The sequence below is a fragment of the Lepidochelys olivacea genome (assembly GCF_965140295.1).
Source record: "Lepidochelys olivacea isolate rLepOli2 genome assembly, chromosome: 1".
NCBI lineage: Eukaryota > Metazoa > Chordata > Testudines > Cheloniidae > Lepidochelys > Lepidochelys olivacea.
In genome coordinates this window covers 214,323,039-214,350,823 of record NC_140411.1, presented here as the reverse complement: position 1 = coordinate 214,350,823, position 27,785 = coordinate 214,323,039, and the positions used below count along the sequence as shown (strand labels likewise).

The window sequence follows — 27,785 nt, the reverse complement described above, 5'->3', positions numbered from 1 at the left end:
CTGATCCATGAGAGGACCTTCCCTCTTACCCCATGATGGCTTACTTTTCAAAAGTCAATTTAAATTAAATATTTTTTAAAAAAGAAATGTATATTTGTTTTAGAAATCTAGAACTGTTATGTGTTTTGGTGTAATTTGCATTATCCTTATGTTAAATTTGCATTATCCTAACAAAACATTTAATTTATTCATATCTCTTTTATATGTTGCAGGTCAAAGTGAAAATGAAAAGGAAAAAAAACAATGCAACAATGTTTCCACCCAAAGGCCTCAAAAACCAACCAATGTGAAGAACACATCAAGAACCAAGAATACATCAACATGTCATCTGAAGGTTCAAGTGGTGTATCTACCTCTGAGCAGCACAAATACAGCTACCTACTGAAGAAACAGTGTCTCCAAAACCTAAAGGCAGTTCCCAGTCTTTGTCGGTCAAAGTGTTCCCATTTATTGAAGTTATAAAAGATGGCTACTGATGCACCTCTTGCAAAAAAGCTTATGAAGAAGGAAAGCTTTCCAGTGTTACAACTGGTAAAAGTGGAGGAGCTTGGTTTGTTAGACCGATCAGCAAAGCCAATGCTGACAAACTATGTGAAAAGGCTGCAAAACACCATGCCTCTGGAGTGCATCAACATGCAGAAAGCCTTAAAAGTCCACTTTCAAAGCCAATTTTAGAAGTACTTAATGAGGCTGTTAAGAATGCTGAAGACACAACACAGTTCATGCGAACAAACGTGGCTGTGGTATCATACTTTCTATTTAAGCAAGAGATACCACACACTGCAAACTGGAGGCCAATGTTAAGTGCATTGTGACTTGTTCATCCTGAAGTTGAACACTGGTTCCGAACAAGACCAGCAAATGCTCACTATCTTTCTGCAAGAAACTCAACTGACTGGCTAGAAGCATGTGGTGAAAGACTCAACAGTTGAAAAAGTGAAGAACAGTAAGTAAGTCTACTGTTAAAACCACTTGGGTTATTAAACAATGCCATCCAGGCATCTGCTACAACAGTAGTAGATCTTTGTTCAGCAATAGAAGCTACATTTGGATCAATCAGAGAGCTATCCATTGAAAAAGTACTGGAAGAAGCAAAGACTTCAGTCCAGAAGTTGACGAATGAAGGCATTTATATTGAATCCTTAAGTGAAGAGGACAAGTAGTGTTTGTTAAGACAACTGAACAAGTACACAGACTTGATTCTTAAAAATCTACAACAGCGACTTCTAGATTCTGCTCAACTTCTACGTAGCTTTTACAGATCCCTGTCCTATAAAACACTGACAGTTGAGTGGAGTGAGGCGCTACCAGCAATGGGGCTGCCATTTGCTCAGGACAGAATAGAGAATTTGAACACAGAGTGGAATATCATATGACGAATGAATGAAGATTTGACTTCAGATTCTTCTTTATCATCACTAGTGGCTCAACCCAATCTTTGTGTTATGTTTCCTGGGCTGAAAGAAGTGGGAATTCATCTTTTGCTACTCCCAGTCACAACAGCCACAGTTGAGCGTTCTTTTTCATCATTGAATAGAATTTTGTGTTCTGAAAGAAGTCGCCTTCTGCCTGATCATGTGAATGAACTAATGAACATATCACTTGAAGGAATGGAAGTACCGGACACACGAGAAGCCACCAAAGATGAATGCATTTCATTCAAGAAGTTCATTAACAGAGTTGTGCAAAATTATAACAAGAAACCAAGAAGGATGTAGATGTAGTGCTTCATAGAAGGCTTGAGTAGCCAACTTTAATTTGTGTGATGATTTTAAAATATGAGTTAAATCTAAATAAAATGTTCATGAAACATTTTTCAGTTTTTTACTGTGGTGACATACAGCCTGCCTTCACCCTCACAGTCTCACCTCTCATCGGCCCTGACACCACCCCCCTTTCGTAAATTCAAACACCCCCTCCCCCCATTTCAATTCCTGGGGAAAATACGATGAAAAAGTTTTTTCTAATATGCAACCTAGGCCTCCCCCACTGCAACTTGAGACTGTTGCTCCTTGATCAGTGTTGCCTGCCAGCTACAGAACTAGTCAGGGGAAGCAAGAGAGAGGTTCCAGCTATTTAAATGGCTCTTTATCACCCCCAGTTCTTTCCCAGTCCAGTTGGATATGGCCCTCAGAGCAAAGCTAGTGGAATTCGACAGGGCATCTTCAGGGTTTTTTCTATGTGCTGCAAAACTGTAATTCTCAGGCCAGGTTTACACTAGGAGTCCTTTTCTGGTATAGCTGACCTGGAATATTATACCAGCAAAGTGCTCTTAGTGAGGATGCAGCTTATACCAGCAAAACTACTCTTTGCTGGTATAGTTTATTCCTGGACACAACCCACACCCCAAGACAAACCAGTAGACTTAGCAGGATTTGGGTTTTATTTTTTGATCATTTTGATGGATAATAGCAATGTTTATTTTTAAGCAGTTTTTCAATGCTTGTCAATTTAAATTTTCACAGTAGTAGAAAATTAGGGGGGGAGGTCAGACAATAATTATTTAATGACAGTAGATGTTGAGATTCAGAAAGTTAAAGCTTTATAATTGCTAAAACACAAATTGTCAACATCACATGGCAAAATATAAAAAGTAAATATTCTTAAATCAAACTCTAGTAAAGTTCTCAAGCAGCATTTTTCTTACTTTGCCTAACTGCACATTTTAATTATCAATAGAAATATTTTTTATCAGTTTGTGTGAATTGTTACTAACACTGACCAATAAAAATCTAATCCTTCCAAGCCTAAAAACAAGCAATACATAGAATCATAGAATATCAGGGTTGGAAGGGACCCCTGAAGGTCATCTAGTCCAACCCCCTGCTTGAAGCAGGACCAATTCCCAGTTAAATCATCCCAGCCAGGGCTTTGTCAAGCCTGACCTTAAAAACCTCTAAGGAAGGAGATTCTACCACCTCCCTAGGTAACCCATTCAAGTGCTTCACCACCCTCTTAGTGAAAAAGTTTTTCCTAATATCCAATCTAAACTCCCCCACTGCAACTTGAGATCATTACTCCTCGTTCTGTCATCTGCTACCATTGAGAACAGTCTAGATCCATCCTCTTTGAAACCTCCTTTCAGGTAGTTGAAAGCAGCTATCAAATCCCCCCTCATTCTTCTCTTCTGCAGGCTAAACAATCCCAGCTCCCTCAGCCTCTCCTCATAAGTCATGTGCTCCAGCCCCCGAATAATTTTTGTTGCCCTTCACTGAACTTCCAATTTTTCTATGTCCTCCTTGTAGTGTGGGGCCCAAAACTGGACACAGTACTCCAGATGAGGCCTCACCAATGTCAAATAGAGGGGAATGATCACGTCCCTCGATCTGCTCGCTATGCCCCTACTTATACATCCCAAAATGCCATTGGCCTTCTTGGCAACAAGGGCACACTGCTGACTCATATCCAGCTTCTCGTCCACTGTCACCCCTAGGTCCTTTTCCGCAGAACTGCTGCCTAGCCATTCGGTCCCTAGTCTGTAGCGGTGCATTGGATTCTTCCATCCTAAGTGCAGGACCCTGCACTTATCCTTATTGAACCTCATCAGATTTCTTTTGGCCCAATCCTCCAATTTGTCTAGGTCCTTCTGTATCCTATCCCTCCCCTCCAGCGTATCTACCACTCCTCCCAGTTTAGTATCATCCGCAAATTTGCTGAGGGTGTAATCCACACCATCCTCCAGATCATTTATGAAGATATTGAACAAAACCGGCCCCAGGACCGACCCTTGGGGCACTCCACTTGATACCGGCTGCCAACTAGACATGGAGCCATTGATCACTACCCGTTGAGCCCGACAATCTAGCCAGCTTTCTACCCACCTTATAGTGCATTCATCCAGCCCATACTTCCTTAACTTGCTGACAAGAATACTGTGGGAGACCGTGTCAAAAGCTTTGCTAAAGTCAAGAAACAATACATCCACTGCTTTCCCTTCATTCACAGAACCAGTAATCTCATCATAAAAGGCGATTAGATTAGTCAGGCATGACCTTCCCTTGGTGAATCCATGCTGGCTGTTCCTGATCACTTTCCTCTCATGCAAGTGCTTCAGGATTGATTCTTTGAGGACCTGCTCCATGATTTTTCCAGGGACTGAGGTGAGGCTGACTGGCCTGTAGTTCCCAGGATCCTCCTTCTTCCCTTTTTTAAAGATTGGCACTACATTAGCCTTTTTCCAGTCATCCGGGACTTCCCCCGTTCTCCACGAGTTTTCAAAGATAATGGCCAATGGCTCTGCAATCACAGCTGCCAATTCCTTCAGCACTCTCGGATGCAACTCGTCCGGCCCCATGGACTTGTGCATGTCCAGCTTTTCTAAATAGTCCCTAACCACCTCTATCTCCACAGAGGCCTGGCCATCTCTTCCCCATTTTGTGATGCCCAGCGCAGCAGTCTGGAAGCTGACCTTGTTAGTGAAAACAGAGGCAAAAAAAGCATTGAGTACATTAGCTTTTTCCACATCCTCTGTCACTAGGTTGCCTCCCTCATTCAGTAAGGGGCCCACACTTTCCTTGGCTTTCTTCTTGTTGCCAACATACCTGAAGAAACCCTTCTTGTTACTCTTAACATCTCTCGCTAGCTGCAGCTCCAGGTGCGATTTGGCCCTCCTGATATCATTCCTACATGCCCGAGCAATATTTTTATACTCTTCCCTGGTCATATGTCCAACCTTCCACTTCTTGTAAGCTTCTTTTTTATGTTTAAGATCCGCACATGGAAGAGTGCAGTTCTGCTGGTATAACTGTATCTACACTAGGGACTTTTGTCAGCACAGCTCTGTTGATCAGGGAACACTCCTCTTCATACCTTGGCCAACAGAGCCGGCAAAGCTTTATAGCAGTGGTTCTCAAACTTTTGCACTGGTGACCCCTTTCAGATAGGAAGCCTCTGAGTGTGACCCCCCCCCTTATAAATTAAAAACACTTTTTAATATATTTAACACCACTATAAATGCTGGAGGCAAAGCGGGGTTTGGGGTGGAGGCTGACAGCTCATGATCCTGTAATAACCTGTGACCGCCTGAGGGGTCCCAACCCCCAGTTTGAGACCCCCTGCTTTATAGTGTAGGCCTGGCCTCAGGATTGCCAACTACAAAAGCATTCAAAAATCGTGAGCCAAACCTCAAAAAATCATGAGGCTGGCTTCTAGACAGGGCCGGCTCCAGGCACCAGCGAACCAAGCAGGTGCCTGGGGCAGCAAATGTAAAGGGGTGGCAGGATGTCGGGCTCTGGGGCGGCAATCCGCCCTCGGAGGCGGCAGGAATTCGGTGGCCACTCCGTCACAGCACGTTTCGCTCTTGACGGCAATTTGGTGGCGGGGAACGCAATTCTTCTTTGTTCACCGGCGGCAATTCGGCGGGCACACCGTCACTCTGCCTCCGTGTTCGGCGGGCAGGATTCCGCCTCCCCGTTCAGCGGCAAGTTGTGGTTTTTTTGCCGCTTGGGGCAGCAAAAATGCTGGAGCCAGCCCTACTTCTAGATCCCAAGACTTTAGGGTGCACACAGATCACATTTTCATTTTTTTCACAGCAACCATGAAGGTTGGAAACTAAACTGAAAGCAGGATTCTCACCTAATCACATGCTTTCCAGGAGTCAAGACACTAAGAAAAACACCAAACAGCTTGAGACTCATGAGAAAACCATGAGAAGTGGCAATACTGCATTCTGCAGCCCTTGCACGCTTGCTGAGTTAGCTACTGCATGAAGCAGATGAGGCAGTGCATTTGAAAGGGGAAGGGATGAAAGGTGGAGGTCATGGGTTACAAAAGTCAAAGGAGAGAGATGAGTTGAACAGCGTGGGTATGAGGGATGGGAGATGGAAGGTTAGTGAGGGAGATATTGGGATATGGGGGAAGGTGAATGCTGAGATAAGGCTTGTAAATTTCTTTCTTATTCCCATCCCTGCACATGGAGGAGATCTTTGAGTTAAAACACCTCCCCACAGAAATACAGAGGGAGAGGAGAGAGAAACTGGGTGGTTGTGGACAGTTGATACTAAAACATAGCTGACTGAAACCCTCCTGCCTATTCAATTAAGGTGGCCTACTGTTGAGAATAGGCCACTTCCACCTTAATTGAACTGACTTGTTAGCACTGTCCCCCCACTTGGTAAGGCAACTCCCATCTTTTCATGTGCTGTGTATTTATACCTACCTACTATATTTTCCACTCCATGCTTCTGATGAAGTGGGTTTTAGCCCATGAAAGCTTATGCCCAAATAAAGTTATTAGTCTCTACGGTGCCACAAGGACTCCTCATTGTTTTTCCATATGTAGGGGAGATGATACATCCATGAACTAGCTGCTAAAGGCTCCTGGTTGCTGTGACTGATACAGTGGAGGTTACACTCTTCATGTGGTCTCTTTACACAGCACCTTCCCATGACCCTCCTTGCTCTCCCTTCCCCAGCCCTGGCTAGTTCCCTGAGGCAACACAAATTGACCTTTTCTGGTGGTAATTTGTTCAGTCACCTCAGCACTTATCTCTTTTCATCCCCCTGTTGGCTTTGCTATTCCTGTTCTGAAGGGAGATTCTTGGAGAGGTTCCATTACCATGCCAGTTTTTGGGGCATTGAATTCCCATTTTAATTCATCCCAGTATCTCTTACCCATTTAGGTGGGGTGGGGGAGCACTGAGAGGGAGCCTTCTCTGATGGGCTTTAGGGGGGGCTCCTCTTTGGTTTTTTGCTGCCTAGGTTTGTGGATTGGAAAAAATTTTGGATAGCTGCAGTGTTACTGCAATCTATTGCTATCCTCCCTCTAGCCATGCTGTTGCATGAGTGGAGGGGAAAGATGCTCTTTTCCTGGCTGGAGAAGAAGGAATTGGGGAGAGATGATATGGCTATGAATTGCGGGGCAGAGCTGCAGACATTGCTGAATGACCTGGATACAGTCACATTGAATAGAATGGGGAAAGTCAAAAGCAGTAGTGCTAAGAAGCAGTGACAAAATGGAAAGGCTCTCTATGCCTGTTCCAAAAACCGTGATAGTTGGGTTTCTCATCCTTTCCTTTTGGCTTTCAGTGAATCTCCTGGACACAAGCACTGCACAGAGTGAACTGGGCTGGCTTCCGGATCCTCCAGAAACAGGGGTGAGTACTATGCTGGGGAAGGAAGGGCAGAACTCTGGAGTATTGGAGAGAAATGGAGAGAAATGAAGGATTAATCCCAAAAAGGGACTCTTAGTCTTAGCCTTAGTCCTGCCATGCAGCTCCCCCTAGTATTTCAGTCCTGGCCTCCCGACACAGCTCTGCCAATGCCCCTCAGTCCTGCCCTGCAGCCGCCCTGTTATTCCAGTCCTAGGCTCCCCTCACAGCTCTGCCAATGCCCCTAAGTCCTGCCCTGCCCTGTTAGTTCAGTGCCATGGATCCCATTACTAAAGAAATATAATAATGTTGTTACTTTTTAGTGATTATTGGCAGTTGGTATTTAAATATGAAATCTTTCAAATGGATTCATATGTTGAATCTAAATACAGGAGGAAGAAGAATAAAACTGATGTCCTGTCTTGTCACCTGAGTTCCTCTGTCCCTTTTTGTAAGTAGAGTGTGCGCTTCCCACTCCCATTGAAATACCCACGACAGAACTACTTCCTAATGATTTTGAAGAATCTGGAACAATTTGAAAATAAGTGGGACTCTCTGTTCGCTCCCTCTCAGGGGTTATAAACTGAATATACTAGATTATTAATTGACTGTGAACAGTCAATTGAGAGACTGCCCCATGGAGAAGCAGTATGTTCTAGTGCAGTGGTCTCCAACCTTTTTACACCCAAGATCACCTTTTGAATCTAAGGGCAACCAAGGATCTACCCCCATGCCTTCCCTGAGGCCCCGCCCCTTCTTCAAAGCTCCGCCCCCTCACTCCATTCCCCACCACCCCCCGTTGCTCATTGTCCCCCACCCTCACTCACTTTCACCCGGCTGGGTTATGGGATTGGGGTGCAGGCTCTGGGTGGGGGCCAAGGGTTTTGCACTGTGGGACTCTGGGCTGAGCCTGGGGCATGGGTTGGGGTGCAGGAGGGAGTGAGGGATGCAAACTCTAGGAGGGAGTTTGGGTGCAGGAGGGGGCTCCAGGCTGGGGCAGAGTGTTGGGGTGCAGGAGAGGGTACAGGGTGCTGGCTCTGGGAGGGGGGTCAGGGCTGGGGCAGGGGGTTTGGGGTGGAGAAGGGGGTATGGGGTGCTGGCTCCAGGAGGGGGCTCTGGACTGGGGGTTGGGATGCAGAAGGGGGCTTGGGGTGCTGGCTCTGGGAGGGGGCTCAGGGTGAGGCTTGGGGATCTGGCTCCGGGAGAGCGCTCAGGGCTGGGCATTCGGGTGCAGCCTCCCTCTGGGCAGCACTTACCTCTGGCAGCCTCTGGTTGGCAGTGGGCGCTGCGAGGCTAAGGCAGGGACCCTGTCTACCCTGGCTCCACACGAGACCTGGAAGGGGTCAACGCACATCTGCGGTCCCTGGGGGAAGGGGCAGAAGACACGTGGCTCCACGAGCTGCTCCTCTCTACAAGCACCGTCCCCACAGCTCTCCCAGCCAATGGGAGCTGCGGTGGTTCTGCTTGTGGGCAGGAGCAGTGCGTAGAGGGAGACCCCTGGCCACAGGGCCGTGTTGGCCACTTCCAGGAGTGGTGTGGGGCCAGCGTAGACAGTCTGCCTTAGCAGCAACTATGCGGCGCCACTGGAGATCGCGATCAACTGGGAGATCATAGAATCATAAAATATCAGGGTTGGAAGGGACCTCAGGAGGTCATCTAGTCCAATCCCCTGCTTAACGCAGGACCAGTCCCCAACTAAATCATCCTGGCTAGGGCTTTGTCAAGCCTGACCTTAAAAACCTCTAAGGAAGGAGATTCCACCACCTGCCTAGGTAACCCATTCAAGTGCTTCACCACCCTCCTAGTGAAAAAGTTTTTCCTAATATCCAACCTAAACCTCCCCCACTGCAACTTGAGACCATTACTCCTGGTTCTGTCATCTGCTACCACTGAAAACAGTCTAGATCCATCCTCTTTGGAACCCCCTTTCAGGTAGTTGAAACCAGCTATCAAATCCCCCCTCATTCTTCTCTTCTGCAGACTAAATAATCCCAGTTCCCTCAGCCTCTCCTCATAAGTCATGTGCTCCAGCCCCCGAATAATTTTTGTTGCCCTTCACTGAACTTCCAATTTTTCTATGTCCTCCTTGTAGTGTGGGGCCCAAAACTGGACACAGTACTCCAGATGAGGCCTCACCAATGCCGAATAGAGGGGAATGATCATGTCCCTCAATCTGCTGGCAATGCTCCTACTTATACAGCCCAAAATGCTGTTAGCCTTCTTGGCAACAAGGGCACATTGTTGACTCATATCCAGCTTCTCGTCCACTGTAACCCCTAGGTCCTTTTCTGCAGAACTGCTGCCAAGCCGCTCGGTCCCTAGTCTGTAGCAGTGCATGGGATTCTTCCATCCTAAGTGCAGGGTCTCTGCACTTGTCCTTGTTGAACCACATCAGATTTCTTTTGGCCCAATCCTTTAATTTGTCTAGGGCCCTCTGAATCCTATCCCTACCTTCCAGCGTTTCTACCATTCCTCCCAGTTTAGTGTCATCTGCAAACTTGCTGAGGGTGCAATCTATGCCATCCTCCAGATCATTAATGAAGATATTGAACAAAACCAGCCCCAGGACCGACACCTTGGGGCACTCCGCTTGATACCGGCTGCCAACTAGACATGGAGCCATTGATCAATACCCGTTGAGCCTGACGATCTAGCAAGCTTTCTATCAACCTTATAGTCCATTCATCCAGCCCAAACTCCCTTAACTTGCTGGCAAGAATACTGTGGGAGACCGTATCAAAAGCTTTGCTAAAGTCCAGGAATAACATGTCACCTGCTTTCTCCTCATCTACATAGCCAGTTATCTCATCAGAGAAGGCAAATAGGTTAGTCAGGCATTACTTGACCTTGGTGAATCCATGCTGACTGTTCCTGATCACTTTCTGCTCCTCTAAGTGCTTCAAAATGGATTCCTTGAGGACCTGCTCCATGATTTTTCCAGGGACTGAGGTGAGGCTGACTGGTCTGTAGTTCCCCGGATCCTCGTTCTTCCCTTTTTTAAAGCTGGGAACTACATTAGCCTTTTTCCAGTCATCCAGGACCTCCCTCGATCGTCATGAGTTTTCAAAGATAATGGCCAATGGCTCTGCAATTACATCAGCCAACTTCTTTAGCACCCTTGGATGCAGCGCATCCGGCCCCATGGACTTGTGCTCATCGAGCTTTTCTAAATAGTCCTGAACCACTTCTTTTTCCATAGAGCGCTGGTTACCTCCTCCCCATGCTGTGCTGTCCATGCAGTAGTCTGGGAGCTGACCTTGTTCGTGAAGACAGAGGCAAAAAAAGCATTGAGTACATAGCTTTTTCCACATCCTCTGTCACTAGGTTGCCTCCCCCATTCAGTAGGAGGCCCATACTTTCCCTGACCACCTTCTTGTTGCTAACATACCTGTAGAAACCCTTCTTGTTACCCTTCACATCCCTTGCTAGCTGCAACTCCAAGTGTCATTTGGCCTTCCTGATTTCACTCCTGCATGCCCGAGCAATATTTTTATAGTCCTCCCTGGTCATTTGTCCAGTCTTCCACTTCTTGCAAGCTTCTTTTTTGTGTTTAAGATCAGCAAGGATTTCATTTCAGGTTTCAGAGTAACAGCCGTGTTAGTCTGTATTCGCAAAAAGAAAAGGAGTACTTGTGGCACCTTAGAGACTAACCAATTTATTTGAGCATGAGCTTTCGTGAGCTACAGCTCACTTCATCGGATGCATCATTGTTAAGCCAAGCTGGTCGCCTGCCATATTTACTATTCTTTCTACACATCGGGATGGTTTGTTCCTGAAACCTCCATAAGGATTCTTTAAAATGCATCCAGCTCTCCTGGACTCCTTTCCCCCTCATGTTTTTCTCCCAGAGGATCCTGCCCATGAGTTCCCTGAGGGAGTTGAAGTCTGCTTTTCTGAAGTCCAGCGTCCGTATTCTGCTGCTCTCCTTTCTTCCCTGTGTCAGGATCCTGAACTCGACCATCTCATGGTCACTGCCTCTCAGGTTCCCATCCACTTTTGCTTCCCCTACTAATTCTTCCTGGTTTGTGAGCAGCAGGTCAAGAAGAGCTCTGCCCCAGCTGGTTCCTCTAGGATCGACCAATCAATCGTGATTGACTGGTTGGTGACCACTCGTCTAGTGGATAGAGCAGAGGTGGGCAAACTATGGCCCGCAGGCCACATCCGGCCCACAGAACCATCCTGCCAGGCCCTTGAGCTCCTGGCTGAGGAGTCTAGTCCCGGGCCCCTCCCCCGCTGTCCCTCCTCCCCTGCAGTTATGCCACCGTACAGGTAGTGCGGCTGGCTCCGTGCAGGCAGCAGGGCTGCGAGCTTCTGCAGCTCTGAGCGTCATGGTAAGGGGGCAGCAGCGACGGCGTGCGCGGCAGCAAAGGGGGTTGGGTAGGGGATCCCGGGGGGGCAGTCAGAGGACAGGGAGCAGGGGGCGGTTGGATGGGGCAGAGGTTCTGAGGTGGGGCTGTCAGGGGTCGGGGAACAGCGGGGGTTGGATAGGGCATGGGAGTCCTGGGGGGCCTGTCAGGAGGCAGGGGTGTGGATAGGGGTCGGGGCGGTCAGGGGACAAGGAGCTGGGGGTGCGGGTTGGATGGGTCAGAGGTTCTGAGAGGGGCAGTCAGTGGGTGGGAAGTGGGTGGGGGTGGGTAGGGCGCTGGGACTAGGCTGTTTGGGGGGCACAGCCTTCCCTACCCAGCCCTCCATACAGTTTCGCACCCTGATATGGCCCTTGGGCCAAAAAGTTTGCCCACCCCTGGGATAGAGCCTTACACTAGAATTCAGGAAACCTGGGTTCTAGTTCTGCCTGTGCTACTGACCTGCTGGGTGACCTTGGGCAAGTCACGTCTCTCTGTGCCTCAGTTTCCCTATCTGTAAAATGGGAATAAGGATACTGGCCTCATTTTTAAAGTGCTTTGAGATCTATTATTATTACAAATCATAATATGACTTTTCTAGTTGCCAGCACTACAAACTCTGACCTGGCATTTACACGTCTCACTGAGTGCTTGGTTTTCTTCTGCTCTTATCTGTTATGTACAAACAAAGCAATTGTGTACGCTCCATAAAATTACTTTTGTTTTAGATCAAGGGAACCCAACCCCTCACCAAAATAAGAGAACAAAAATAAAGACTCTATGAAAAGACGATATGGTCTTTTGTCTTCTCCGTAATGTGTGGCATCTGAACTGCACACAAAATAGCAGATTTCTTCAGAAAGTTTAAAGATGCACTATGCGTAAAATGAAGTGCTACATAGCCACATACCATTACCACAGGAAGGGTTTCACTAGTTGGCACCAAGATAATATCTTCATCTGCATAGGATAAGCCTGGATAGCCAACTTTGGCAATGCCTATCCAAAGAGCCTGTCTTTGTACTGTAGCTGCAGCAACTAAAATAATGCCCCTTCTCTATGTTTCTTGGGAGCTGGGAATGCAATTACAGGGCATGACAATTCCTGTGCAATCCCCTGCCCCCCCATCAGTGTGATCACAGTTATATCCGTATAAATGTGCTTGTATCAGTATAACTTATTCCAGTTTAAGAAGCAGAATAAGTTAGCAAAACTGCATCCACACTAGGACTTTTACCAGTATTACTATTTTGTTTTAAAAAAAAATCACGCCTCTAACCAAAATAGTTATGCCAGTAACACTTCTCAGTCTTTCCGCCTGCCTTGCCACCACCATGTGGCTTTGACTAATACAATATTCCCAGTTGGCTAATGGGGAGTATGGAATCCAAATGTTCCACTCCAGTAGATTGGTAGCAAGATAAACCCCACTTTGGACTCTTGGACTCTGAAGAGGAGGTGTGCAGCCCCAACTGTTGAAAGAAAAGCCTAGGATCAGGCAGCAGGGAGTGAGGAGTGCCGGTTAAAATGATTAGGTAAGGGGATTTGGGAGATGAAGTGGGGTAGAGAGAACAAACTGTCTGTTAGTGGCAAAGTTATTTTTTGAGTAGGTTTTGCCACATGTCACAATATTTGGTGGAAGGGGGGTGGGAGGGAGCGGGGGGGAGTTTCCCAATGCCCCAGCTGCTTGCATCAAGAGATTGCATGAATATCTCACCTTCCATTTTAAAAAAGTTTCTAGCCCTTGCAGTTGCAGAGAAATGCTTGAGAATGTGACCCACTTGTATCCCAAAGGCTCAGAAATCACAGGCAAAGAGAAAAGCCCATGTATTTTGAAATCTCATGATTCTTGAACAGATGGGGTTGGCAATACTAGGTTCATCTGTGCATACTGGACAGCAAATATTCTTAGATCATTGAGAAATCCAGGTTGCCAGATGGGTTTTATGGAGACTTTTACAGAACAGTCAACAAACACAAACTGTATTTTTAGCCTGCCTACTTACAAAATGTCCTGTACCATACAGCGGAGAGTGATAGTGACTTAACTGCAATGTGCATTGAAAAGACTTCCATGGTTGTACTGGTGGTACTAATAGAGGCCTAGTGAAATAGGAGAGGTGAGAGACTATTTTGAAAGGGAATTGAGCTGAGACTTGCTGAGAGAGGGTATTCTATGGTTACTGCTCCATGACTGTTTGATTACTTTTCATTTATGGAACTCCCTGATCTCTGACCTGTATTGGTTTTCTACCAACAAGATTGCAGGGATTTGCTTGATCATTTCTCAGTAACTGTAATGTGAATAGATGAAAAGTTGCCACAAACACAAAAACAATGGGCAAAGGCATCCTTTAAAAATTGGAAGTTAAATCCTACTGAGGAAAATAGAATGGTGCATAAACTTTGGCAAGTCAAGTGTAAAAGTTTAATTGGGCAGGCCAAAAAAGAATCTGAAGAGCAACTAGCCAAAGACTCAAAAACTAACAGCATAATTTTTTTTAAAGTATATCAGAAGCAAGAAGCCTGCCAATCAATCAGTGGGGCCACTGGATGATCGAGGTGCTAAAGAAACACTCAAGGAAGACAAGGCTGTTGCGAAGAAGCTAGATGAATTCTTTGCATCAGTCTTCAAGGCTGAGAACGTGAGGGAGATTCCCATACTTCAGCCATTCTTTTTAGGTATCAAATCTGAGGAACTGTCCCAGACTGAGGTGTCAATAGAGAAGGTTTTGGAAGAAATTGATAAATTAAAGAGTAATAAGTCACCCAGGATCAGATGGTATTCACCCAATAGTTCTGAAGGAACTCAGAAGTTCTGCAATTTCTCATTTAACTGTAATATCTAACCTATCATTTAAATCAGCTTCTGTATCACTTGACTGGAGGATAGCTAATATGAAACCAAATTTTAAAAAGGCTCCAGAGGCAATTCTGGCAATTATACGCCAGTAAGGCTAACTCCAGTACCAGGCAAATTGGTTATAACTATTGTAAAGAACAGAATTATCAGACACATAGATTAACATAATTTGTTGGCGAAGAGTCAACATAGCTTTTGTAAAAGGAAATCATGTCTCACCAATCTATTAGGTTTCTTTGAGGGGATAAACAAACATGTGGACAAGGGTGATCCAGTGGATATAATGTATTTGGACTTTCAGAAAGCCTTTGAAAGGTCCCTCATCAAAGGCTCTTAAGCAAATTAAGCAGTCATGGAATAACATGGAAGGTCCTCTCATGGATCAGTAACTGATTAAAAGACAGAAAACAAAGGGTAAGAATAAATGGTCGATATTCAGAATGGAGAGAGGTAAATAGCGGTTTGTGTACTGGGGCCGGTACTGTTCAACATACTCATAAATGTTCTGAAAAAAGGGATAAACAATGAGATGGCAAAATTTTCAGATGATACAAAATTACTTAGGATAGTTAAGTTTAAAACAGAGTTAAAAAGGGATCTCACAAAATTGGGTGAATGAGCAACAAAATGGCAGATGAAATTCAATGTTGATATATGCAAAATGATGCACATTAGAAAACCTAATCCCGATTATACATACAAAATGATGGGCTGTGAATTAGCTGTTGCCACTCAAGAAAGAGATCTTGGAGTTATTTTGGATAGTTCTCTGAAAACATCTTCTCAATGTGCAGCGGCAGTCAAAAAAGCTACCGGAATGTTAGGATCCATTAAGAAAGGAGTAGAAAATAAGACAGAAAATATCATAATGCCACTATATACATCTATGGTATGCCCATACCTTGAATACTGTGTGCAGTTCTGGTCACCCCATCTTAAAAAAGATATATAAAAGTTGGAAAAGATACAGAGAAGGGCAACAAAAAATGATTAAGGATATGGAACAGCTTCTGTATGAGCAGAGATTACACAACTGGGACTTTTCAGTTTGGAAAAGAGATAACTAAGAGGGGATAGGACAGAGGTCTATAAAGTCATGAATGGTGTGGAGAAAGAGAATAAGGAAGTGTTATTTATATTTTCACCTAACACAAGAACCAGGGGTCACCCAATTAAATTAATAGGCAGCTGGTTTAAAATAAGCAAAAGGAAGTAATTCTTCACACAACGCACAGTTAACCTGTGGAACTTGTTGCCAAAGGATGCTGTGAAGGCCAAAACCATAGCAGTGTTCAAAATAGAATTAAATAAGTTCATGTAGGACAGGTCCATCAATGACTATTAGCCAAGATGGTCAGGGATGCAACCTCATGCTCTAGGTATCCCTAGCCTCTGATTGCCAGAAGCTGGAATTGGATGACAGGGGATGGATCACTTGATGACTGCCTGTTTTGTTCATTCTCTCTGAAGCATCTGGCATTGGCCACTGTTGGAAAACAGGATACTGGGCTATATGGACCATAGGTCTGACTCAGTATGGCTGTTTTTATGTTGTTGAAACAAACAGTTCATGAACAATTCAGTTTGAAAGCTATTCCTCCAAAAAATTGGAAATAACATATTCCAAGCAAATCAGGATCAGTTCATAAAATTCTTGAATAAAAATGGCTAGGTTAACAATGAATAGCTTAAGCAGCTTGATTAATAGCTAAAGGACTGGAAGGAGGATGAGGATTTGGTGGTAACTGCTGTTCTCAAATGCAGGATCTCCCATTCCAAACTGGATTCGTGTGAATGTGCTTGTCTTGTGTGTAAGATATATGGTTGGAGTTCGGATGGGGACAGTGTTGGTGTATTGGCCACGCCACACATGTTCACAGGCTCTGCTTGAGATGATTTGAGTTTCCTCTGGCAGTGGTTTTAGGAGTTGCTGAGACTGTTTATTCTGGGTGATGTGATTATCCATCCTGGTGATTGTTCTGGATTAGCTCAAGACCGCTGGCCATCTTGGATGTTACTGATTTGGGGTATATAGCTAGACATATGTGGATAAGAGAGGAGGAGAGGAGTAGAGTTATACTCTTGTCATGGACTAGCTATTACCCTCTCTTTCATGGTCAAGGGCTCACGTCTCTCACTGAAGTGATGGAACCTATTATACAGATCTTACCTCAGAAGCTAATGAAACCAGGTTGCTTTTGGATGACTTTGAGGATGAATTCTGACAGACCACTCTTTTGATGGCCTGGTCGGAGCGTAATTTTGTGTCTTTGGCACAATGACACATAAAAAGACCTCTCACCCTCTTCTGTCCTCTGAGGTAATTTTGATAGGAGAATGGGCTGCCACAAGTGACTCGGGAGCGGTGATGGTTAGAGTACCTTGTGGTGAAACCGTGGCCCAAATTAAGTTGACTTGTGACATAAAGAATGTTTGAAAGCTAACATCTATGCAGGAGCAAAGAAACGATTTGTTGCCTCCACCCAATCTGCAAAGGCGTCATCAGTGGTGGATAACCTGGAGCTTTCAAGTCGTCATCTGTCTGCTTAGCTATAGAGGCAGCAAGCATTTCTCGCTGGGAGGAATTTTCAGTTTACTTTGTGGATACGGTCACTTGGGTTTAGAGAGGAGATTGTCTGTGGGAACAGAACTGTACCTTTTTCAGTTATTGAGTTTTGACCACAATGGGCAAAAAGGTGTGTTTTTTTTTTTCTTCAGTCAAGTTGCTTAATGTGATTGAAAAGCACTCAGTACTTGACAAGGCCTTGTCTAGACTTCAAGGTGTGATGTTAGCATGTGCTAGCTAACTTGCTAACTAACACATTTAAAAATATCTAGTGTAGACATTGTTTCCTTTAACACATGCAAAACTCATGTTTAAAGCTTAGTGGGCAAGCTAAGCTTTAACTTACATGGGCAGTGTCTTCTCTACAATAATGACAGGTTTCAGAGTAGCAGCCGTGTTAGTCTGTATCCGCAAAAAGAAAAGGAGTACTTGTGGCACCAAGGTGCCAAGGTGCCACAAGTACTCCTTCTCTACAATAGACTTCTAAAGGGTGTATGTGGTAGCTAGCATGCTGTCAAACCTTAAATCCTAGTCTGGGCGAGGTCTAAGTCACAGGCTAAAATGTATGAAAGTGTGTTAGTCTGCATCTTAATGACTGTTAAGAACCCATTTTAAGCAAACATGATTGAAAAACAGAACTTTCTGGGCTTGTCGAGATGGGGCCTATAGCTCATAACTATTTCAAAGTTAATTGTCTTTTATCAAGGAGTTTAGAAATATTTTGTCGGATCTATGAGTCTCTGAGCTAGTGAATCCAGTAAAGCATTGTGAAGTCTGTTGTGATATTCTCACAATGCTAACTAAAGACAGATCCCTTGAATTCATCAGGACTCTTTAAATCAACTCCTTTATTATTTGTCTTGACTTTTCTCCTAGCACACTAAACTATACAGATTAGCATGGGATACTTGAACTGATATACTTCAAGATATCTGTTATGAATTCATCTGGAATCCTAAAAGTAAGCAAACTGATTTACAACACATTTATTATCCTGCTACTTGGTGTGTTGTAGAATAACACAATTTTAAAAGCTACAGTAATTTTTTTCTTTAAAAGAAATAGATTAACATCAATTTTGGATCAAGGGTGATGAGAAGTCTCATGTGTTTTATTATTCATTCACATTCTGCTTCCTGTAGACAAGTTATATACCTGCTGATTAGCTGCATTTTCAGTCTGCTTTTCAGCCCAAGCACACAGGGGACTTCCAGTTCTTCTTGTTCGGCTATTTTAAACAGAGTGGTATCTGAGCCTATTGATATGCCAATGTAATTTTGCCATATGGGCTTCTTTTGTGTTCATGACATTTTCAACTTCAGCATTGAACAATCACTAATTTTTTAATATATGTTTGCTATGATTACATTGCAACTCAACTCCAGTGTCTACCATAAAATGCCACACTTATAGATATTTTTTTTGGTAAATGTATTAAGATGCTCAACTGTGCTTGCATCATCCAGGTCAATGTTCATGAATATATTTGGCTACTGTATTTATTTGCAGTCTGTTGTGAGTGACACTTGCACAATACTTGCTTTTATTGCATGCTTGACACTATATTCCTTATTCTAGATATCTGTGTGTGGTATTGCAATTGCTTCCACATTTACTGCACACTCTGCTGTTTATCCTTGTGTTCTATCTTTATACCTCTGTATACATCTTTAATAAAATGCACTTCAGTTGTTTTGCTACTTATTAATGCTTCCATTTGGGAAGCACAACTTCTCACTAGCCCTGCAACTACCCTATTATTTTTCGCAGTCAGTTTTTCACAAAAACTTTATTTTGACCTGGTCATCAGTTATTTCACAAATAATTTGGTCTCTAGTCCTTCTCTTAATTTTCAAATTTGCATGACTTAGCATTATTACATAGGCTCTGCTCTCACCTATCAGCTAGTTTCTTGTGGTTTAAAATATATTTTCTCCAACTGACATTCTTGCATGGATCACAGTATCTTGCTGATTTCTCAATGGCTCTGTTGGGTGGTTTGCAGTACCCTTGTGCTCCCACTGGAGAGTATGGCAGGCCTCGGGCCTTCAGTGGCTCGGGGTCTGCCCCATGTAGTGGTGTGGAGGATTTAGCGCCTCTGGTTTCTCTGCAGTGCTACTTACTTCCGTGAAAGCTTTGAAGTGCTGCCACCGGCTTCAGTTTCCTGACCGTTTACCTTTCAGGATGAAGGAGGTTTCATTTAGTCCAATTTTGCTAACTTTGCAAACACCTTGGGAATGGAGGTTGTTCATAACTCTGAACAAAACGTTATGGTTGTTCTTTCAAAAATTTACAACTGAACCTTGACTTAATTCAGCTTTGAAACTTTACTGTGCAGAAGAAAAATGCTGCTTTTAACCATCTTAATATAAGTGAAACAAGCACAGAAACAGTTTCCTTACTTTGTCAAAGCTTTTTTTAAACTTTCCCTTTATTTTTTTAGTAGTTTATGTTTAACACAGTACTGTACTGTATTTGCCTTTTTTTTTCTTTTTTTTGGGGGGGGGGGTCTCTACTGCTGCCTGATCGCGTACTTCCAGTTCATAGAATCATAGATAGTATGATAATCATAATTCCAAATTAGGTGTGTGGTTGACCGATCAGGTTTTAACTCTGGTGCTTGTAACTCTGAAGTTCTACTGTAGTTTCATTTTGACACTTGGTAATAAGGGTGTGCACCTCATCCCAGTCACCTGAACCTGGTCAGAGTCACAAAACGGTGAGCAAGTCAGTACCGCTAACTCCAGCCATTACTGTTGTGAAAAGTTATGGCTTGGTGCAGGAATTACTGTGTGAGGTCGTTTGGCCTGTGTTACACAGGAGGTCAGACTCAATTATCACAATGGTCCCTTCTGGCCTTGGAATCTGTGAATAGGATAACTTCAGCAGTAGACAGAGTTGTCAGATTTTCTTTGCCGCTGTTCATAGAATCATAGAATATTAGGGTTGGAAGAGACCTCAGGAGGTCATCTAGTCCAATCCCCTGCTCAAAGCAGGACCAACACCAACTAAATCATCCCAGCCAGGGCTTTGTCAAGCTGGGCCTTAAAAACCTCTAAGGAAGGAGATTCCACTACCTCCCTAGGTAACCCATTCCAGTGCTTCACCACCCTCCTAGTGAAATAGTGTTTCCTAATATCCAACTTATACCTCCCCTACTGCTACTTGAAACCATTGCTTCTAGTTCTGTTATCTTCCACCACTGAGAACAGCCTAGCTCCATCCTCTTTGGAACCCCCCTTCAGGTAGTTGAAGGCTGCTATCAAATTCCCCCTCACTCTTCTCTTCTGCAGACTAAATAAGCCCAGTTTGCTCAGCCTCTCCTCATAAATCATGTGCCCCAGCCCCCTAATCATTTTCATTGCCCTCTGCTGAACTCTCTCCAATTTGCCCACATCCCTTCTGTAGTGGGGGGACCAATACTGGACGCAATACTCCAGGTGTGGCCTCACCAGTGCCAAATAGAGGGGAATAATCACTTCCCTCAATCTGCTGGCTATGTTCCTACTAATATAGCCCAACATGCCGTTGGCTTTCTTGGCAACAAAGGCACACTGCTGACTCATATACAGCTTCTCATCCACTGTAATTCCCAGATCCTTTTGTGCAGAACTGCTGCTTAGCCAGTCGGTCCCCAGCCTGAGGCGGTACATGGGATTCTTCCTTCCTAAGTGCAGGACTCTGCATTTGTCCTTGTTGAACCGCATCAGATTTCCTTTGGCCCAATCCTTCAATTTGTCTAGGTCACTCTGGACCCTATCCCTACCCTCCAGCATATCTACCTCTCCCCCCAGCTTAGTGTCATCTGCGAACTTGCTGAGGGTGCAATTCATCCCATCATCCAGAGCATTAATAAAGATGTTGAACAAAACCAGACCCAGGACCGACCCTTGGGGCACTCCGCTTGATACCGGCTGCCAACTAGACATCAAGCCGTTGATCACTACCCATTGAGCCTGACAATCTAGCCAGCTCTCTATCCACCTAATAGACCATTCATCCAATCAACTTGCTGGCAAGAATTCTGTGGGAGACTGTATGAAAAGCTTTGCTAAAGTCAATATGTATCACATCCACTTCTTTCCCCATATCCCCAAGCCAGTTATCTCATCATAGAAGGCAGTCAGGTTGGTCAGGCATTACTTGGCCTTGGTGAATCCATGCTGACTGTTCCTGATCACCTTCCTCTCCTCCAAGTGCTTCCAAATGGATTCCTTGAGGACCTGCTCCATGATTTTGCTGGGGACTGAAGTGAGGCTATAGTTCCCTGTGTTCTCTTTCTTCCCTGTTAGTCTGGTGTTCAATCCCAGGCATTGCAGAGGCACTGCATTGGTCAATGATTTTCTTGTAGTGATAGGTGAAGATCACTGATCCATGACCTGTCAGCAGTCTTTGATACCACTGACTACCAAGTATTGTTTACATGCCTGCTGACCTTGGCAAGGATAGACAGTGTTCCTGTAAAATCCTTCCCTTTCTGAGAGGTCCCAAAGGGTAGCGTTAGCTGATTGCTCGTCTGCCTTGAGGGCATTCACAAGCAGGATATCAGAGGGCTGTATAATCACTCCTGCTGAACACCTCGACACTGTCATTAGGGGAGATAGGGAAGCATTGTGGGCTGTGCTGCCTTCCCTGTGCAGCTAAATACCAGCTCTGTGTCTTGCATCATACCTAGACAGTGCAATTAATCAGCTTTCTCAGTATCTTCCTGAAATAAGGGCTTGCAGAGACCTAGCCAGTTGAAGCTCATTCCAGATAAGACTGAGATAGATTGATAGATTGCAGGGGAAATAACCTGTGGAAATTCTATACCTAATATTTGTCTGTCCCCCAGCTGATGAGTCTGTCTCCATATGGCTCTGAGTGGAAGGACTGACTCAAGGGGTGTGTAGGTGGGGGGTTCGCTAAGAAGTCCTGGGTGGGGTTGCTTTCTGTGATTCCACCTGCTGTTAATGTATGGGGCTTGTCACCTTTGTAGCTCCTTCATCTGGACTAAGTTTGCAAGGAAGTTAGAAAACCTGGGATAAAACACTGGCAGGGTTTTGTTTGATTTGCAAAATCAACAGCGACTGGCAGTGGAAATAGAAACACTTCTTATGGATTCATAGATATCAAGGTCAGAAGAGACTATTATGCACAGTGCAGGCCACAGACTCTCACCCACCCACTCCTGTGATAAACCTCTCACCTATGTCTGAGCTATTGAAGTCCTCAAATCATGATTTAAAGACTTCAAGGAGCAGAGAATCCTCCAGCAAGTGACCCATGCCCCATGCTACAGAGGAAGGTGAAAAACCTCCAGGGCAGATTGGAAGAGGCCCTGGAGGAAAATTCCTTCCCAACCCCAAATATGGCGATCAGCTGAACCCTGAGCATATGGGCAAGATTCACCAGCCAGATACCCAGGAAAGAATTCTCTGTAGTAACTCAGATCCCACCCCATCTAACATCCCATCACAGGACATTGGGCCTATTTACCATGAATATTTAAAGATTAATTAATTGCCAAAATCATGTTATCCCATCATACCATCTCCTCCTTCTGCCTTCTCACTCTTCCACTCCTGCTGCTCCTCATCCGTACCAGGTGGGAAATGCCATGTTCTTCCTCATAATAAATATTCAGCTCAGTGAAAAATGAACTGCTTTTGCTGTGGGCTGGGGAGACAAGAGGGGAGAAATCACCTGCACATCTCCCAGTGTGATATATGCCATCATGTGCCAACAATGCCCCTCTGCCATGTACATTGGCCAAACCAGACAGTCTCTGCACAAAAGAATAAATGGACGTCAAGAATTATAACATTCGAAAAATAATTGGAGAACACTTCAACCTCCCTGGACACTCAATTACAGACCTAAAAGTGGCAATTCTTCAACAAAAAAACTTCAAAAACAGACTCCAACGAGAAGCTGCAGAACTGGAATTAATTTGCAAACTGGACACCATCAAATTAGGCCTGAATAAAGACTGGGTGTGGATGGGTCATTACACAAACTAAAAACTATTTCCCCCTGCTAATTTTTCCCCCGACTGTTACTCACACCTTCTTGTCAACTGTTTAAAATGGGCCATCCTGATTACCACTATAAAAGTGATTTTTCCTCCTGCTGATAATAGCCCACTTTAATTGATTTATCTCGTTAGAGTTGGTAAGGCAACCACCATCTTTTCATGTTCTCTGTGTATATGTGTATGTGTATATATATATATATATATATCTTCCTACTGTATTTTCCACTCCATACATCTGATGAAGTGGATTTTCCACAAAAGCTTATGCCCAAATAAATTTTATTCTCTAAAGTACCACAAGTACTCCTCATTCTTTTTTCTCTACACTAAGGTACTCACTGTAGGGATGAGGGGAGGGTTGACAGAAGCATGACTTGGGAGTGGATGTGATATAATACTGACTTTAGCAAAGCTCTTGGTACAGTCTCCCACAGTATTCTTGCCAGCAAGTTGAAGAAGTAAGGATTGGATGAATGGACTATTAAGTGGATAGAGAGCTGGCTAGATTGTCAGGCTCAATGGGTAGTGATCAATGGCTTGATGTCTAGTTGGCAGCCGGTATCAAGCAGAATGCCCCAGGGGTCGGTCCTGGGTCTGGTTTTGTTCAACAGCTTTATTAATGATCTGGATGATGGGATGAATTGCACCCTCAGCAAGTTCGCAGATGACACTAAGCTGGGGGGAGAGGTAGATATGCTGGAGGGTAGGGATAGGGTCCAGAGTGACCTAGACAAATTGAAGGATTGGGCCAAAAGAAATCTGATTCCTAATTCCACATCCTTCTTGATCTGCCTCCACTGTGAACATACCAATTCTAAAAAAGAAAAGGAGTACTTGTGGCACCTTAGAGACTAACCAATTTATTAGAGCATAAGCTTTCGTGAGCTACAGCTCTGTAGCTCACGAAAGCTTATGCTCTAATAAATTGGTTAGTCTCTAAGGTGCCACAAGTACTCCTTTTCTTTTTGCGAATACAGACTAACACGGCTGTTACTCTGATACCAATTCTAGAATGTCTTTAAACCTGAATATATCCAGTGCTAGTCCTGGTCTACAGTAGGGGCGGGGATCGATCTAAGTTACGCAACTTCAGCTACGTGAATAACGTAGCTGAAGTCGACGTACTTAGATCTATTTACCGTGGTGTCTTCACTGTGGTAAGTCAACTGCTGACGCTCCCCCATCAACTCCGCCTGCGCCTCTTGCTCCGGTGGAGTATGGGAGTCGATGGGAGAGCACTTGGCGGTCAATTTATCACGTCTAGACTAGACACGATAAATTGACCCCCCGCTGACTCGATTGCTGCCCGTCGATCCAGTGAGTAATGTAGACAAGCCCTAAGTCAGTGAAAACAAAGGGCTGAAATCTTTACAAGTCTTGCTTTCCGGCTCCATATTGCTCTATGATCAGAATGTTCAGTATGCCTGTGTAGAGCAGCATTATGCAGTTTGTAGATACTAAGACCAGAATGGACCTCTGTGATCTTCTAGTTTGACCTCCTGTATAACACAGACCATAGGACTTCCCTGAATTAATTCCTCTCTGAACTAGGCTAGAGCCATATTTTTTTAGAAAAACATCCAATCTCGATTTTAAAATCGCCAGTTATCAGAGTTAAATCATCAAATGTGTCTAATGCTCTCCCAATGATTCGCAATGGCCAGAGTTCAGATCCAAGACCAGTCTTCTCCAAAGGCTGCCTTTACTGATTTGCTGCTCCGCTCACAACTAATAATCCCCTGAACAAATTTACCTCCCAGCCATTCTCCTGACATAAAATCACACTTGCACAGGGAAGCCCAAACCTCTTGTATTTTCTCTAAATTAGATTGCTTTGCTGCTCCCAGCTGTCTATGGGCACTAATGGTACTTTTGCTAAGTTATGCGACCCCCGAGCATGCTCAGATAAATTGGTTAGTCTTTAAGGTGCCACAAGTACTCCTTTTCTTTTTGCTAAGATAGCTATCTTAAGAGATATTCATTCACTTAGCACTCTGATGGTAACATTAAACCTGGTTTTATCCTGGATATGTCCTTTAGCTGACCAAATGCCTTTGGGCACAACAGTGACAAGAACTTGGCTCTCTTTCTGCATTATTCTTAAGGTATTTAGCCAAGGCTTGCTTATTAGGAGTCTAAAATTAGATGCCTAAGTAAGAGGGCTAATTTTTCAAAAGTATGGAGTACCCAATCATTCCTTTTGATCCCAGGTGGAGTGGGTAAGGTGTTTAGCCCTCTTTGAAAACCAGGTCCCTAATGGGATCCTGTCTTGAAAATCTTGGCCCTGCTTCTAAAAACTCTTAGATGCTTCTCATGAGCTCTAATGCTTTCTGTAGGATCACAAAAGCACAATCCAGACTCACTGCTAAAATGGTCCTTTCTCTGTTTTTCCCTCTCTTCCTAAGCAACACCAATTCTTTTCCTCATTGCCAACCTGTGGTGACTGGAGCAATGGTAAAGAGTGTGGAGATGAAATGGAAAGGTAACGACTGTTTTAGAGGAGATTAATTCAATACCACCAGCAGGCAAGCTGGAAGGGCAGGTAGTTTAGAGTGATTGAGCCAAATTTCACCCACACAACTCTGCAAGGACATTGAATTAATAAGCATTGCATCAGAGGCATAAACTCTGATTGGCTGCTGATGTTCCAAGGACATTACACTGCTGCCTAGCAACTGGTGAGCTGATTAACCCTTTAATCAATGTTGCATACTTCACAGTTCGCTGAATTTAAAAGTTGAACTGTTTAATGGGAAAAATTGCGTTAATAGGTGATGGCTTCATTCTGCTTTGCTTTATCCATCTGGTCTAACTTGTGTAGGGTTTGTTGCCAGTTTCATTGTTATTTGTTTGCAGGTGGGGAGGACTCGGTGGTTTTGTCCAGAACTTAGGGTAAAATTTTCAAAAGCGCCTAAGGGCCTAAGTCATGTTGGAAACTGTTCCCTTTTGTGTACACCGTCATTTGGGTTACAATGGAAAGCTTTGGAATTTCCCAAGCACATTTGTCACTGAAGCCCCCCCAGCATCTTCCACAGGACTGCTATCCAGTCCATGCAAGTCTTTACACAGATCTCATTTATTTTCTAACCTTTCCCTATCTTTTCGAACCTTTTCAGCCTCTGCTGCCCTTCCCTTCCCTCAAACATGTATGCAAAATCACTAAGCCACCTGATGGTACTCATCTGAAATGCTGTACTTAAATATCTTGCCTGTGGCAAACAGTGCAGCACAGCTGCTGGGCCTCATATTCAGAGATTCCAAGGCTAGTAGAGACCATTGTGATCATCTGCTCTGACCTGCTGTAGCAGCATACTCATGTATTTCCCAACAGACATGCAGGCATACAGCCATACTGTATACAGAAAACCTTCCAAAAGCCCGTCTCAGTGTAATGAACTTGAAAAATACATCACAGCGTTCCCATGTCTCCCATCCACCCACGCACCCACCCATCCTCTATCTAATCATGTCTCCTGAGTTAAGTTCAAATCTATACCATTCTCGCTGTGTTTGCCTCAAATGGTATATGACATTATAGTTATTGCCTCTCCCTTGGCTTTGCTGTTTCTCTTTTATTCCTTGTCTTTTCTCTCCTTCAAAATATTCCAGCCTCAGTTTCCTTTATCTCTTTCAGTGTCAGGTTTGCTGTTAATTAACCTTTATGGTCTTCCTCTTCCCCCACCCTCACTACCTTGATCCCTCAACCTACTTTCAATCCATTGTTAGTCTCTGTACTGCTCACACACCCCCCTGTGGTACCCATGGTTGCTCATGGGCCGCTGTGGCAGGGCACATGACTAGTTTATGCCAGTGAGAAACAGTCACTATGACAAACTCTCAGCCCTAGTGATTAGTTGATTCCTGGTAAATTCCCATACAAAACAGTAGCAGCTTGCTGAACATTTCACAGACAAGGGACATAAACAGGACTACAGGCAAGTCTACACTTAAAACTCTGCATTGATGCAGCTGCCCTGCTGTAGTGCTTTAATGAAGCTGCTGTAAGTTGATGGGAGAGTTTCTCCCGCCGGCATAGCTACCTCCTCTCAGGGAGGTGGATTAACTGTGTTGATGGGAGAAGCTCTTCTGCCAACATAGCACTATCTGCACTGGAGGTTAGGTGGGTATTAGTGCGTTGCTCAGGGGTGTGGATTTTTCACACACCTGAGCAATGTAGTTATACCGATATAGATCCGTAGCGTAGACCAGACCAAAGGAAGAAGCTACCCATCGCTACTGCAGACTATCAAAATAAATAATGTATGATTTCCTGTGAAAAGGTGGCTTTCAAATAGGCAACCTGGTGCTGAATCTGAGCTTACTTCCACCAATGTAAGTCAGGAATGAGTCCCCTGAAATCAATGGAGTTACATCAGTGGAAATGCTAGCCAAATCAGGCCCCTAGGTATAATGAGGCTGTGCAGGTTTCACCAGCAGCAGAATCTTTGTATTTCAGATAAGAGTTTGCTGCAGGTAATATGTATCTGTTACCAAAGTATAACTTCCTCCTGAAGAAATAATGGTTGGCCAACCCTTCCTGTGCTGCCTGCTGTATGAAAACTCTCCCCAAACCATCTCTCTGTTAGGGGGTCTCTTGTCTCTGCCTCTGTTTCCGGATGTTCATCAGGTAGATGCCATTGCAGCCAGGGGCGGCTCTACCAATTTTGCCGCCCCAAGCAGTCGCCGCCGAATTGCTGCCGCTGCAAAAGCAGCGGAGCTGCCACCGCAAGCCACCACAGCGGGAAGAGCAGTGGAGCTGCCACCAAATTACTGCTGCGGGACACGGACTGCCGCCCCATTCTCAATGGGGGGAGGGAGAGCTCAGTGGTTTGAGCATTGGCCTACTAAAGCCAGGGTTGGGAGTTCAATCCTTGAGGGGCCATGAAGGGATCTGGGGCAAAAATTGGGG

At 44.5% G+C, this 27,785-nt stretch overlaps 1 protein-coding gene across 1 annotated transcript in view; it reads left to right on the top strand.

The window, feature by feature from the left end:
* Nucleotides 1-27,785, top strand: part of EPHA1 (EPH receptor A1) — a 64,429-nt gene that overhangs the window by 5,561 nt on the left and 31,083 nt on the right. Inside the window, exon 2 of the mRNA XM_084621159.1 lies at nucleotides 7,027-7,094. Coding sequence (XP_084477285.1) covers nucleotides 7,027-7,094 — 68 coding nt within the window. The remainder of the gene's footprint in view (nucleotides 1-7,026; nucleotides 7,095-27,785) is intronic.